At 57.7% G+C, this 13931-nt stretch overlaps 1 protein-coding gene across 1 annotated transcript; it reads left to right on the forward strand.

The window, feature by feature from the left end:
• Positions 1 to 990: 990 nt before the first annotated feature.
• On the forward strand, positions 991 to 12280 carry NINJ1 (ninjurin 1). The gene is made up of 4 exons (XM_005901841.3): positions 991 to 1169; positions 9431 to 9656; positions 10454 to 10616; positions 11695 to 12280. Exons 1-3 carry the CDS (start codon positions 1095 to 1097, stop codon positions 10606 to 10608), a joined length of 456 nt encoding a protein of 151 aa, XP_005901903.1. The 5' UTR covers positions 991 to 1094; the 3' UTR covers positions 10609 to 10616; positions 11695 to 12280.
• Positions 12281 to 13931: the final 1651 nt, after the last annotated feature.

Raw genomic sequence — 13931 nt, forward strand, 5'->3', positions numbered from 1 at the left:
TCCAGCCATCTCATAAGGCCAATGTAACTATCTCCGACCTTGGGCACTGCTGCTTACTCTCTCTGATCTCTGGTTTAACAGGAGGGGTAAGGTGACGCCCACATGGCCTTGGTCAAATGCCTTGTGCTAACAGAATTTACCAGACACTATGAGAGAAGGCAGAAGGTGGGGCGGGAATGGGGGTGGAGGTGGGCAGCGCAACTGGGAGGAGTAAAAAGCTGTTGGTCCTGGGAGCCAGGTCAGGGTCAGGGCAGAACACAGAGACCCAGACCTTCGCCTACCAGGCTGGGGAGATAATGTTTGGCCTCTGCACCCGCCTGGCTTCTGGGAGAGGCCTGCGTCCCGGGAAACAAGTGCTGAAAGAGTCAAGGGCTGGAGGAACCAACATGCTTTTGCCACCCCTAGTGGCTGGCACTGGCACAGACAAGGTGCCACCCCAAACAAGGGGCCCTGCCTGAAGACACAGAGGCTGCTCCATGAAGGGCGGCAGGCACAAAGAGGGCCCAAGCTGCGGTGACCTGCTGTCTGGTCCCTCCTGAGTGGGTGGGAGGCCTTCATGTCCCCTTTTCCTAGAGAAGGCCAAAGTTCAGAGGGTGTGAGACCCAGGCGACTCGCAGGTTTCGTGTGCGGGGCGAGCGATGTGTTGGCGAGAGCTGCACTGGGGCCCCGCGGGTGAGTGTCATCCGGGGAAACACAAAACCACACACGCGGCAGTACCCGCTAGCCTTCATGGCGGTTAGCGAAGCGGCCTGGGAAAGGCCGGTTCTTGCCCTCGGTTTATGGATTAAAAGTGTCCACGACAGGAACGCAGAAGGCGACGTGCGTTACCACGAACACTAGAGATCGGGGACCTAACAGAAATGAAATTCAGCGCTGGTTCCCCCTGCCATAGAGGTCCACGCGGGGCAGGCCCCGGGTGGCCTAAGCCCCGCCCCGCAGCCTCCGCCAGGGGATTGGGGGCGGAGTCTGAGTGCGGCTGCGTGCGCCGGGCGGGAGGAAGGCGGGCCGTGGGCGGACCCGCAGCCGGGTCTGTGTGCGCGGCTGGGGCGCGGGCCACGCTGAGACCCGGAGCAAAGCTGACCCAGTGCCTCACCATGGACTCGCGCCCCGAAGAGTACGAGCTCAACGGCGACCTGCGCCCGAGCTCGCCCGGATCCCCGGGCGCCTCGGTAAGCACCCCCTCCATCCGTGCCGCTGTGCGACCTTGTCCGACGCCCGCCCTCTCTGAGCCCTGCTCCCAAGACTCCCAGGCACCTACAGGCGCCGACCCGCTGCGCGCCGCGTCCGCAGTGAGGGTCGGGGTGGTCGCCATGCCCCCTGCGTCCCGCCCCCTTGCCAGCGTGGTCGCGCGGAGCCCAGGGATGATCCGGGGCTCAAGCCACTCTGGAAGGTTGGGCTGGGGCGCGGGCTGTTGGCAGGCTGCCGTACGTGGCCCGGGGCAGGTAGCGCCCACACGGAGCTGCGCAGCCGTGGGGCCTGGGCGCCACCTTCACTCCGCTTTCCGCGGCCCCTGCCTTCTTGGCTCTCACACAGCGCTCCAGCTCTGCCTCTGCTCCGGTTCGCTGCGCGCTGGGACTAGGCACCGAACGGATCCCGGCCTCTGGGCTCCAGGCCAGCAGCGGGCAGACAGTTACGTCACTTACGGTGTCCACAGCGACCGCACAGTCTTGTGCTGCCCTGATGGGGAACCTGGGGCCGCTGTGGCCTCCTCCCCTCTCTCCACCCGCGGGTTCTTGCGCTTCAGCCGGCCCTGCTGGCCTTGGAGCGCTGTGAGCATGGGGGCAGGCCCTGGCAGTGGTCCCATTTAGATCCAGTACCCTGGCACCCTGGGGTCCTGTCCCACTGTTGGAGCAGGGCCACAGTAGCGGTTTGTAACCGGCCTTGCCCAGGACGCACTTCCCGAGGGCCTCTGTTTGTGGCGCAGACCTGAGCACCACCCTTTGGTAACTTGTTGACATTGGACTTTCTTTTAGTTTCTGACCCCTGGGGATGGGGGCAGGGACAGTGGCCTCTCAGCCATGTACACCAGACTAAGGCCGAGACTGACCCTGCTCAGATGTGGGTGACCAGTCCTAGGTGATGCTGTAGTAAGAGGCCATATTTAGGGGGTGGAGGGCAAACATGTGGGGCAAGCAAGGCCCTGGCCTGGGGAGCAGTCCCTCAGCAGGCAGGGATCCCTGTGCTCAGGGGTCACGGTCATTGGCTTTGAGACCAGTTGTGGGTGCTACAGCCCTGTTCCACTCTATCTGAGAGCCGAGACCAGTCCTAACGGAGAAGCCATGGCCAGAGTGCTGAACACACAGGCGGGTGGGAAGACTTCCTGACCAGTGGGGACCTTGGCACTGAGCCCTGGGGTGTGAGTATGTGTGGAAGGGCATCCCAGGAGGAAGAACAGTGACAGAAGGGCCCAGGGGCTGGACCACCAAGTACATCGGGGCTGAGTATAGGAGGTCAGACCTTGCCAGCTGCAGAGGGGCCATGGAGGCTCTGGACGCTCATGTGAGAGTGGACACATTATTCCAGGGGGCTCCAGTCACAGGCAGGGAGGCTCTGGGAGAGAACGTCAGGACTGACGGCTGCTCTGCTCATCCAGCCTGGGGTCCAGTCCCACCCAACACTGCTCTCTCTCCAGCCTCTGCCTTCTGCTTCCCACCCTCAGGACCTGCCTCACTGTGCTCTTAGGCACATCACTCTGTGTCTCAGTGTCTTATTTGTGAAATGGGGTGAGAGCAGCACCTCCAACAGAGGGTTATGAAAGAAAGTAAAAGTGTTAGTCACTCAGTTGTGTCTGACTCTTTGCGAACCCTTGGACTGTAGCCCGCCAGGCTCCTCTGTCCATGGGATTCTCCAGGCAAGAATACTGGAGTGGGTGACCATTCCCTTCTCCAGGGGATCTTCCCAACTCAAGGAGTGAACCCACATCTCTTGCACTGCAGGCAGATCCTTTACTGTCTGAGCCACCAGGGAAGCCCTCAGAGGCTTGTGGTGAGGACTAAATGGGCTAATGTGTGTGAAGTGCTGGGGTGAACTGGACGCATAGTATTAACATTCCTGCCTGCCAAACTAGATCCTCTTTCAAAGATGACATCCCGGCAGGGTTTAGGAAGGGCAGCACCTTCTCCCAGGCACAATCCGCTCTCCCCTTACCCCACCATAGGCACGGCCCTCCCCCTGCACCTCACCTGGCTCTTCCACAGCCTTCCCTCCCAGTGGCCCCTGCCTGAATCTGAGTCCCAAGGTCCTGCTTGAGGAGGGGTAGAAAGGCTTGCTGGGAGGAGGGGAAAATCCCAGGATCTTCATATATGTCCCCACTTGAGCAAGAGCCCCCAGACAGCAGGATGTGTGGGCTGAGTCACCTCGATGTCCTCAATGTGCCCCTAGCTGCAGGAGGACTGACTGGGAGCCCAAGCCCAGAGCCCCATCGGTCTCAAGATGCCCTGCTGCATGGCCTTGAGCAAGTACGGACTCTCTCTGTGAACCTCAATTTCCTCTTCTGTAGAGTGGGGAAGAATCACTCACCTCCCAGGGTGACTGGGCTCAGAGGAGAGTTGTATGTATAATCCAAGGGCAGATGATCTGTCAGGCCAGAGCAGTGAGGGAACTCCACAGATGTCCACTCCACAGATGTCCCCCTCCACGTGCTGCCTACCCCTGTGGCCTCCATGCAAGGCCAGTCAGCTTAGGGCCCCTGCTGGAGTGAGTTGGTGTCTTTAGTCAATTAACTCACTTTTGGATGGCAGCAGAAAGAAATAAGAAGCGTTAGTTATATTGTGAAAATAAATGTGGCCATGCCCAGGGTTTATCTGAGGGGGCAGCTGCCTTGGACACTGCAGACTCTGGGGCTATAGCCAGCCGAGGACACAGCAGGGCTCTGGCAGGACAGGGTGCAGTGAGGCTCGCAGGGCAACATTTGGGCTTGGAAACCAAGTCCTGGGAGGGAGGGTTGCTTGCATAGCCTCCGCTGCTGGGAGAGGTTTGCTCTTTTTCTCTTAAACTCTTTTTTTGGCCTTGCTGAGCTGGCATGTGGAATTTCAGTTCCCCGATCAGGGATTGAGCCTGTGCCCCCTGCCTTGGAATTGTGGAGTCTTAATCACGGGATCACCAGGGAAGTTCCACGTTTGCTCTTTTTCTCATTTCTGCTCTCCTGGCAGATCCTGAGGCTAGCGGGGTCTTGGCCATGTTCCAAAAGGCAACTCTGACGTGGCCGCGCAGTTACTTCTGGTTAGTGGTGAGCCCACAGGAAGCAGGACTGCCCAACCCCGCTCAGCTGCTGCGAGGACCTCCCACCCCTACCCTGGGAAACTTCCCGCCAGGAACTCAGACATGGAGCAAGAGACCTTCCAAGGCTGGCTGGGCACAGATGGTGTGGGCACAGTGCAAAAGTGAGCTAGTGTGACCTGGGGTGGGTGCCTTCACGCTGAGCCCAGGCAGTGGGCACAGTAGCAGCTTATGCCCCACACCGATGGATCAGACAGATCCTACTCGGCCTCAGCAGATCCTACCTGGTCAGTTCTCAGGTCCCAGCCCAGAAGTGAGGACTCCAGAACCCCCACATCCACTGTTGCCCACTGAGCCCAAGGGGAGGGGCCCTATGCAGGAGTGGCTGCAATGGCCAGCATCTGGAGCTGGGCTTCACTCAGCTCATGCAGTTTCCGGGGCTAGTCCTCGCTCTTCCTTGTTAGGGACTTTCACAATAGACTTAATTATAAGTTGTTACAGTTCATTTGGGAGGCAGCCTTTCAAAGCCATGAGGCTGGGTGGCGAGGAAGAGGATCAATCAGTCCTGCCCTGCCCCAGCTGCGCTCTAACCAGCCACTAGGCTTCTGAGCGCTTCATTCACTCCCCATCATATGCCCGCCTGCCCATTTTATAGCTGAGGAAACTGAGCACAGACCAGTCACTCTGCTGGTCTGTGGTGTGGCAGGATGTGGAGATGATAAAGGGAAGGCTCACATCCACATCCCACCTCTTCCCAGAGCAGCTGATGAGCCTCATAAATTTTGGGTCTATGAGGGCCTTGGTCGTTCATTCTTTAGATGTGAAACTGGCTCTGGAAAGGGGGTGGGAATTCCCACGTAGGCATCTTGTTCCATGCTTGTACCTGGGATTTGGAGTCAGTGGCAGAATTGTGGGCAGGCAGGATTGGAGGAAGTCCATAACCCAAACCTTGAGGTCCTGCAGAGATTCAGTCGGCCATGGCCCTGGCCTGCCCTCATCTCCCAAGGAAGCAGAGGGTTTACCGGCAAGAGGCTGAGGATGAGCCAGACCTCGTGGGCCCAATTGGAGGCCATGGGCAGCCTCTCCAAGCCCAGGGTGAACTGGAGGATGCGCTGTGTTGAAACTGGGTACTCTGAGTACCTCAGACCTGTTTTGAATCTTGCTTCTGTTCCAATTTGCCTCCCTGTCCAAGCTGAGGTTGCTCAGTGCAGTGTGACCCTGGGCCGGGTGGCCTGGGTCCCTGCGAGCTGCCTGTGTACAAATGACTGGGATGACGCACATTGTCCACAGAAAGTAGGCTCAAGGAGCCAGCCTTGTGGGCATCCCTGCCAAAACCAGCTCCTTCTCTACAGGCTTCTTCCTGGCTTTTAGAGAAAAGAAAAAGGAATGGCAGCCCTGAGCTTACTCAGCTTCTGAGATGCCGCTGGGTTTCAGTGAATTCCTTTTGGCCCCAGGGACACATTAAACTGGGTGTTTGATCCCTGCACTGCCCAAGTCATGGGCAGAGGTCTCAGTGGGAGGGTCCCAAGCATGGCTCCTGGCAGCTGGGTGGGGAGGTGAAGCTCCACACCTGTGCCAGATGGGCTCTGACTTCCCCCCAACTTGGGTGACCTCCTCAGGATAGTGCCTTCCCTGGGATTCACCTGAACAGTGGTCACCTCTCGGGCCCAGAGCTCTCCCCACAGCTCAAAGCCCCTCCCCAGAAGGCCTGGGGTACCAAGGTCAGGCACGAGGGAAATGAATCAACCCTGAAATCCACCCCCAACCCAAGGCCCTACACATAAAGCTTCCTGGCCTCCTCCCCAGTGTGGACATGAGGCTGTGCCATGTCCTGGGTGGCCCTTAGCTTCAAGGTGGACAAGCTGGGTTCAAATTCTGATCTGCCTCTCCCTCACGGTGGCCCTGAGTAAGCCCCCTTGACCCTTAATCTTCCACTCTGTAGAATGGGAGAACAGTGCTCTTTCTCACTGTTAGTGTACTTGGTGGGTGGTAGAACTTCCCAGACTGTGGCCTGGGGTGTACAGATGGGAAAACTGAAGCCCGGTGAAGGGAACATGTTGTCGAGGCTACACTGCAAGCCTGTAGTCAGCTAGGGCTTGACCAGAGCCCCCTCCCCACCAGCCATGTGGCCTGCAGCCTCTGGCCAGTGCTCCTTATCACTGCATGGGTTGAATAGGAAGCAGATGGCTCTGTGGGCAGGAAATATCCTGGTCAGAAGGGACATATGGGCTGAGGCCCTTGCTTGCTACCAGGGGCCCTGAGACAGTGACCAGATCCCCCAGAACCTCCTGGGATGTTTGCTCCATGGCCCTGTTGCACACCTAGGGCGCTCAACTGCAGAGGGGGCTGGGGACTTCCAAGCACTCAGCCTCACAAGTGACCCTGACCCCAGTCCTGCTCTGCAGGGCCGGAGGAGACTGTGGTGTCAGCTTTCAGAGCTTCTGAGCCCTGGCACCTGGGTTCAAATCCCAGTGCAGCCCTCACTTCCTATTGACTTTGGACAAGTTTCCTTCCCGTACAGACTCAATTTACCCCCTCAGTTTACTTCCCCGTGAAGACAAGGACTCCCTGGAGGAAAGCACCCAACTGAAGGGTGACGGGTTTTGCCCTGGGCCCCCAAGGTGGAGGACAGGGGGCCACAGGCTCCCTGTGCTGGGGGCACTGCTGCTGCTGCTGGCATTGTGTATTTGAATGCGTGTGTGGTTGCATAGGCGTGAAATATTTATACAGCTCAAGAGAGTTCAAAGTAAAAGAGGAATTCTCCCTCCTGCCCAGAAGCCTCCACAGTTAGCTGTGTGTGTGTTTGCTAATGAACACACACATGTATATTGTGTGTATGTATGTACACGTATGTGTACATGTATCCACGTGTGTGCATGTACATGTGTACCATGTATACATGTTAGTGTATGCTTACATGCGTATATGCATTGTGCTTCTGTGTATGTGTGTATAGATGCGGGTGTATGTGTGTATGTGCTCATGAATGTGTGCATTTGTGTGTGTATAGCTCCCCTGCCCCCCAGAAGGTGGAAGCTCCTTGGAAGACCTGCGTCTGGCTTTTTCTCTGGGATTGGGGATTGGGGTGAGCACTGGGGTGGCCTCAAGGAAGACATTTTGGTGTTTCTGGTTTATGAAACTTAGGGGCACATGGCCAGCAGGCCAGGGCCTCCAGGATGCCTGCACCCAGTGGAGCACATACATGATGGAGCATGGGCAGCTGGGCCACTTTGCAAGAGCAGAGCTGGGAGACAGCGTGGGTGCTTTTGAGGCAGGGCACAGACCCTGGGGAGGAGTGGTGTGCCCTGGGTATTCTTGGGCAAGGGGGGTGGCCCACCCAGCTGTGAGTGCAGTTGTAGGCCTGGCATGGAGAGTCAAAGGAGAGACCCCACTTAAAGAAAGAAAGAGGCTGCACATGGAATTTCCCTGAGAGCAGGGCCAGGGCACTGGGTTGGACAAAGGCTTTCCCAGCGAGCTCTTGGTCTAGAATTTTAAACCAAGAGGATTTGCTGCTTAAGAACAACGGACAGTGAGGGAACACAGGACACGGGAGTCCCATGCTCGCCCTCCTGAGCCTGTTATTCTAGATGAGATTTAAACTTTAAAAGATATAATGTAGTGATGACCTAGAGGGGTGGGTGGGGAGGTTGGGAGGAAGGTTCAAGAGGGAGGCAATGTATGTATACACACAGCTGTTCACTTTGTTGAACAGCAGAAGCTAACACAACATTGTAAAGCAGTTATACTCCAATTTAAAATAGAAGATATAATGTAAAAGTAGTTTTACTTCTGTAAAACTTCTGTATTTCTGTGATTCTGTAATTTCCATTGTATAGTTCTATAATCTCCATGCTTTCTCCAACTGCAGAAAGTAGAAGTTTGCCCTCCCCAGAACCCCCACCTCCCATCCCTGCATCTTTCATGAGTCTAGAAATAAGATCTCCCAAATGGCCCCAGGAGGCCTAGGCTCAGGAAGGCCTGTGGACAAGTGGCCAGGGCTGAGGGGTACAGGTTAGTTCTGGGAGGTTGGGGAGGGGCCTGGCCAGGGGCAGCTTGAAGAGGGCGGATGGGCTGGCTACCAAGAGGATGCCAGGCGGCTTTGAGTTGCCTTCAAGTGAAACAGCCATCCCGAGAGGCAAACTCCAGTCTCTCTCGGGAGAGGTGGCCTGGACTCCAGTTTCTGAGGCCAGCCTTCTGCCTAACTCCCCTCCCTGCTCCTGCCCCTGCAGAGAACCTAGCCTGCAGAGACAGTCGGCTCTGGGTGGGGCCTTGAGGCACAGAGGGTGCTCGGGAGTGACAGGGACTGGCCTTGAGGACTGGGGATGTTCTCAGGCAGAAGTGAGGGAGGAAGTAGCCGAACTTGTGTTCGCAGTTTATCAACACAAACAGGAAGGCAGGGTAAGCTCTAGAGCGTCATGACCAGTAGGGCACTCTAAGGGTGACCTCGTGCTTATCACGTCATTATCACGTAATGACGGATCAGGAGGAGACTCTGGAGGCGTAGATGTGTGGTGGCCTGGGTGTGGTGATGGTGTAACGGTGCACACTTAGCTCCACACTCCTCAGGTTTTCATGTCTATTATGTACAGCTTTTTGTGTGTCAGTCACATCTCACTCAGTAAAGTGGTTTAAGATTGTTTTTAATAAAAAAGTAAGGAAGAGGCTAAGTTTAGCTGTAGATTAGAATACTGAGGCATCTCTTGAGCACCTGCTGTGCGCCCGCACAGCTGGGAGATGGCCTGGGTGGATCAGCCATCCCAGGAAGTCTTATTTCACATGTGGGCAAGTGTGTGGAAATCTGGGATCCAGCTGCTGTCACGTCACCTCCCTGGCACCAGTCACCTCCTGAAGGGAAGGGCGGGCAGGGGCACGCAGGGGAGGCTGCCAGACGGCCCCACCCATGGCAGGCAGATGGTTGGCAGCATTTTCCCGTCTAAAACCAGAGTGTGTGCTGAGGTTGTGTTTTGTTTCCTTTCTCTTCCAGGACTTGATTCCTAGGGTGGGTCTTGCAGGGCTGTACAGTCTCTTCTCTGGGCCTATTGTTCTGTTAATCAGCACATCCCTTTCAAGCCTCATCTGCTGACCCAATCTACTCCCACCTTCTTGCCAGTACCTAGGAAGGAGACCAGGCTCAAAGTAGGGGACACCAGGGTGGGCCCGGGCCCACAGTCCCCTGCTGCAGAGCCTGGCCTGACCACCCCACTCCCTGCAGCCTAGCCGCTGGGGCAGGAACCAGCCCATCAACATGAACCATTATGCCAACAAGAAGAGCGCAGCTGAGAGCATGCTGGACATCGCACTGCTGATGGCCAACGCCTCCCAGCTGAAGGCTGTCATTGAGCAGGGCCCTGGCTTCGCCTTCTTCATCCCCCTGGTGGTCCTCATCTCCATCTCCCTCGCGCTGCAGATTGCTGTGGGCGTGCTGCTCATCTTCCTTGGTGCGTGCCTGGGCAGGGGGCTGCAGCAGCGGGAGGGCCCTGGGGTTCCCCTACCCTACAGCCAGCTGATTCTGCCTGCACACACTCTGGGATGGGTCACACATTTTGCAAGCCCTCACGAGCTGCACAGGAGCCCCAGCCCACCTCGCTAGGCCAGATGGTCCAAAATGGATTAACAGCTCCCACTGTGGCCCCCAGAGGGCCCCTCATGTCTCTATCCTTCCACTCACCCAAGCTGAGGACACAGGAAAACATCATAACCATACAAAGAGTTGACGTGTATTGGGTGCCTACTATGTACCCACTAGTCCTTAGGTGGGCTATAGGGACCAGGTGATGGTCCTGCCCCCCAGGTGAGGGTCAGGTATAGAAGCAGCACGTGTTTGGGCTCCCCTCCACCTGGCTGCATGACCTCAGGCAGGCTACGTGACCTTGTGGGCCTGTTTCCTTGCCTAGAAAGTGGGCGTAAGGACAGCCTTGGGTACGTGTGGGAATGGCTTATCACGTGCCAGTGCTCAGAATGGTGCTTGCCTGTGTGTGTGCAGTACCTTGTGCCTTAGAATGCAAGCCTGGGCCTCGGGCCTCCCACCTTCCACTTTGTGATGAGGCGCCAGGCCCCTCTGAGTTTCTCCTCACAGAGCAAGCGGGGCTGCAGCAGTCAAGCCAGAGATAGCAGACTGCCTGGGCCAGGCCCCATTTTTGGCAGTGTTTTAAAGCAGGCATATCTCTCTCTGGGGGGGCAGAAGAGGGCCCCATGATATCTCCCAGCCCTGAGCAGTGCCTGCTCCCTCTCACAGTTAGGTATGACCTCAACAACCCTGCCAAGCATGCCAAGCTGGACTTCCTCAACAACCTGGCCACTGGTCTGGTCTTCATCATCGTCGTGGTCAACATCTTCATTACTGCCTTTGGTGTCCAGAAGCCCACCATGGACATGGCACCCCGGCAGTAGGGGCTCAGGTGAGCTGGCAGGGCCGTCAAGGGTCTGTTCCTCCACGAACCCACCCGCTGACCCCACGGGGCTGCTGACTCAGCGTGGGAAACTCAGGGTCTTTTGTGCAGACCGCCCGTGACTGCATCTGTCCTTGCCCAGGCCTTGCAGGGTGGGTGCCCCTGGGCATGTGCCCCCCTACACCACACTCAGCCCACTGTCCTTGCTCAGAGAGACCCAGTGCCTGCCCACGGTGACCCCACTTGGGAGCAGAAGCCACAAGCAAGTCACGTGAGCCTCGTAACACACTCAACAAGCCCCTCCTATAGGGAGGTTGTGGGGGCTCAGAGGCAGGCAACCTGGATTGTCACGAGGGCAGATGCAGAAGGCTGGCAGGTCTGGCATGTGTCCTGGCCAGGGTCACACAACACAGGTCCACGGGGCCCCGGACCCAGCAGTCCTCAGGCCTGCCACAGAGGTGAGGCGGGTGCCATAGACAGACAGCAAACACCTGTGTGTCAGGGACGTAGGAGGAAACCTTCCAGATTGACCAAGCGGATGAAGCAAGATGCTGGGAGCAGGGCCTTTGTGTGGCCCTGTTGTGAGTATCTGGCTTCCACTTGCCCCTGCCATCACTATTGGCCCCACCTGGCATGGATTCTCTGCCCAGCTGCTGGCCCCAGATTGCTGTTCAATCTGTCCCCTGTGGAATCCTCTGGATGCCAGCCTGCTGCCTCACTCATCGCATGACAACTGGGCCACTTATTAATCACCTGCTGTGTGCCCCCAAGACAGTCTTGAGTCTCCCCAAGCATCAGCCTAGTGAGGAGACCTCAAGGTCCCCACGGCACATGTCCACCCACCAGCCCCTGCTCTCAGGGGTGCCCTGTCCGAGCGTGCTGGGCCAGGGTTTTAAACCCTGACAGTGTCCCACGGGGGGGACACTGTAGTTCTCCCAGGTCAGAATTGGGCTGACTCTGGAGTCAGAGTGGCCCCGACATTTATGGGCTGGTTAGCAGACACCACGCTGAGGCAGGGTCACCAGAACAGAGCTGGAGGCTCCTCCGGCCTTGGTGACTCCATGCCTCCCCTCTCCCTTCTCTGCAGGTGCCCCTGGATCATGCCTGGCCACAGCTGCCTAGACGCAGGAGGTGCCTTGCCCTTGAGGCCCATCCTCCTGTCCACGGGATTCCTCTAAACCACCGGAGCCCAGGCTGGCCCCGCTGGACTGCATCCAAATAAGCCACACGTGCTCAGGCCACTCTGGCCACACAGGGCCTGCCCCGTCCTCAGCTGCTCCTCCTCCTGGAGCATGGAGTAGCCAGGCCCAGAAGATAGAACTGGTGAGCCTTCAGCAAGGGTCATCGCTGCCGTGGACATGCAGCAGGCTTGGGGGTCAAGGAGCTGGCCCCCATCTTGGGACATTTCCAGAGAGACGAGGCGATGCCTGCCCTCTGCCAGTGCAGCAGCGTCCTGGCTTTGTGTGCTGCCCACCCTGGGTGACCTATGACCTCTGCACTTCCTGACCCAGGACTATAGACCATCAGTGACCCTGTGGGTCCCCCACCGTGGCCACTGACTCAGACCTCACACCTTCCACCAGCAGTGATTGGGCAGGGCTGTAGCCCCTCCTTGGGGATCTGAGCCCCCACTTTTCTATGTATAAGTAACCAATAAAGCTGATTCTTCTCCTCGTGTGGCTCCCAGAACCACCCTCCCTGCCACCCAGGCCCGGGTGCTGGACTGTGCCCCTCAGAGCCCCCAGCCTATACAGCCCTCCTCTGTCCCTCCCTCCAAGCCTTTGTTGGCATCTCCAGACATCACCCCCACATACATGTCCTCGGGGCAGTCAGCTCGATGACCCCTGACCAGACCCTCGTGGAAAGTTCCAGCACTCCCACATTTCCTGCAGTTTACATGCCCAACTAGCTCCCTTCTATACCCACGGTACTGGATCAAGGAGAGTGGGGCTGATGCCAAGCCAGCCTCGACCCTGCAGAGACACCAGTGAGGGCCAGGTGCTGTCTCTGGGGGCTCACAGAGCCGCCTCTCACATGGCTGGGACCCCCAGCTCCCTCAGTCCACCCTGTGACCACTAGGGCCTGAGCCCTCACTCTCAGCCCCCTTGTCATCTCCTTTCTGACCCTTGCTGGCCTCATTCCCTCATCTCAAGTCAGCAAAGCCCTCACCTGGGCCTTTCCAGGTGGGATACCTGAGAACCTCCAAGCAACTGGAGCCCGGGGAGGGGAATGAAGCCCCCAGGAGCTCCCAAGGCCCCTCCCCCATCACTTCTCTTGCCCTCCCCACTCTGAGCCTGAGGCAGCTCCACAGACATTCAGATGACCCCGTAGTCTTCTGTGGGGCTGAAAGATGAGCACAGAGTGATTGATAAACAAGAGTGCTTATGGGTGAGATGATCTAATCTGAGCTTTGCTTTAAAGTGAATAACTCAGAAAAAGGTACAGGGAAATGGATGAAGCAAGATTAGAAGTGCTGGGGACTGCAGAGCTGGGGCCCCAGACCCAGCTCTCTGCTCTTCTGAGTGTCTGAATGTCCCGTAAAGAAGGCTACTAAAGGTGATTCACACGTGTGATGAGATCCCTGAAGAAGCAAGACCAGCAGGTGGGCAGTGGGTGGACACGTGTTCCCAGAGGAGCCGATGAGCCTGGGGCCAACCTGGTCAGAGGGCAGATGCACAGCTGTCAGGTGGCTGGGCCCTGGGAGCAAGCAGTAGAGAGGCCAATCTCTGCGGCTGGTCACTATGAGCACCTTGGCTGTCTCATTGCCAGGAAGCAGCAGGGGTCAGTCTCCTGGCTGTGAACCTGCCCCACTACCTGGCCCTCGTGGTGGATCCAAGGTGGTATCTGGGCCCATGCCCCCAGGTCCAGCCCCACTCAGGGCTCTGCACAAGTGGAGGCTGCCCAGCACCATAGCCCTGGGGTAGCCTGAAGCTGTCTCTGGCCTGTGGTGTGTGGGATGCCTGACAGCCACACCAGGGGGATGCCAGCCTGTGTGGACCATGGAGATGGCCAGCAGATGGCTGAGTTTCTCCTTTGGCCAGGACAGGAAGTTTGCCTAGACCTGACCAGACAGGGTAAGCCCCAGATGGCTGGATGGGTCCTAGGTCACCAAATCAGGCTGGCCTCTACAGGCACTAGGGGCATTGTGCATTCAGCCGCTGACAGCCTCTGCCCCAGCTGCTCCCCCACAGGTGTACCTGACAGCCCCTGATCTCCCCACCCACCAGCACCCAGGCTCATGTCAACAGACCCGGCCCCCAACCCTCACTCTGGATGTACCCCTGTCTCAGGGCCTTGGCTTGTGCTGCAGCTCTCTAGGTTCAG

Source organism: Bos mutus, chromosome 8, assembly GCF_027580195.1.
Source record: "Bos mutus isolate GX-2022 chromosome 8, NWIPB_WYAK_1.1, whole genome shotgun sequence".
NCBI lineage: Eukaryota > Metazoa > Chordata > Mammalia > Artiodactyla > Bovidae > Bos > Bos mutus.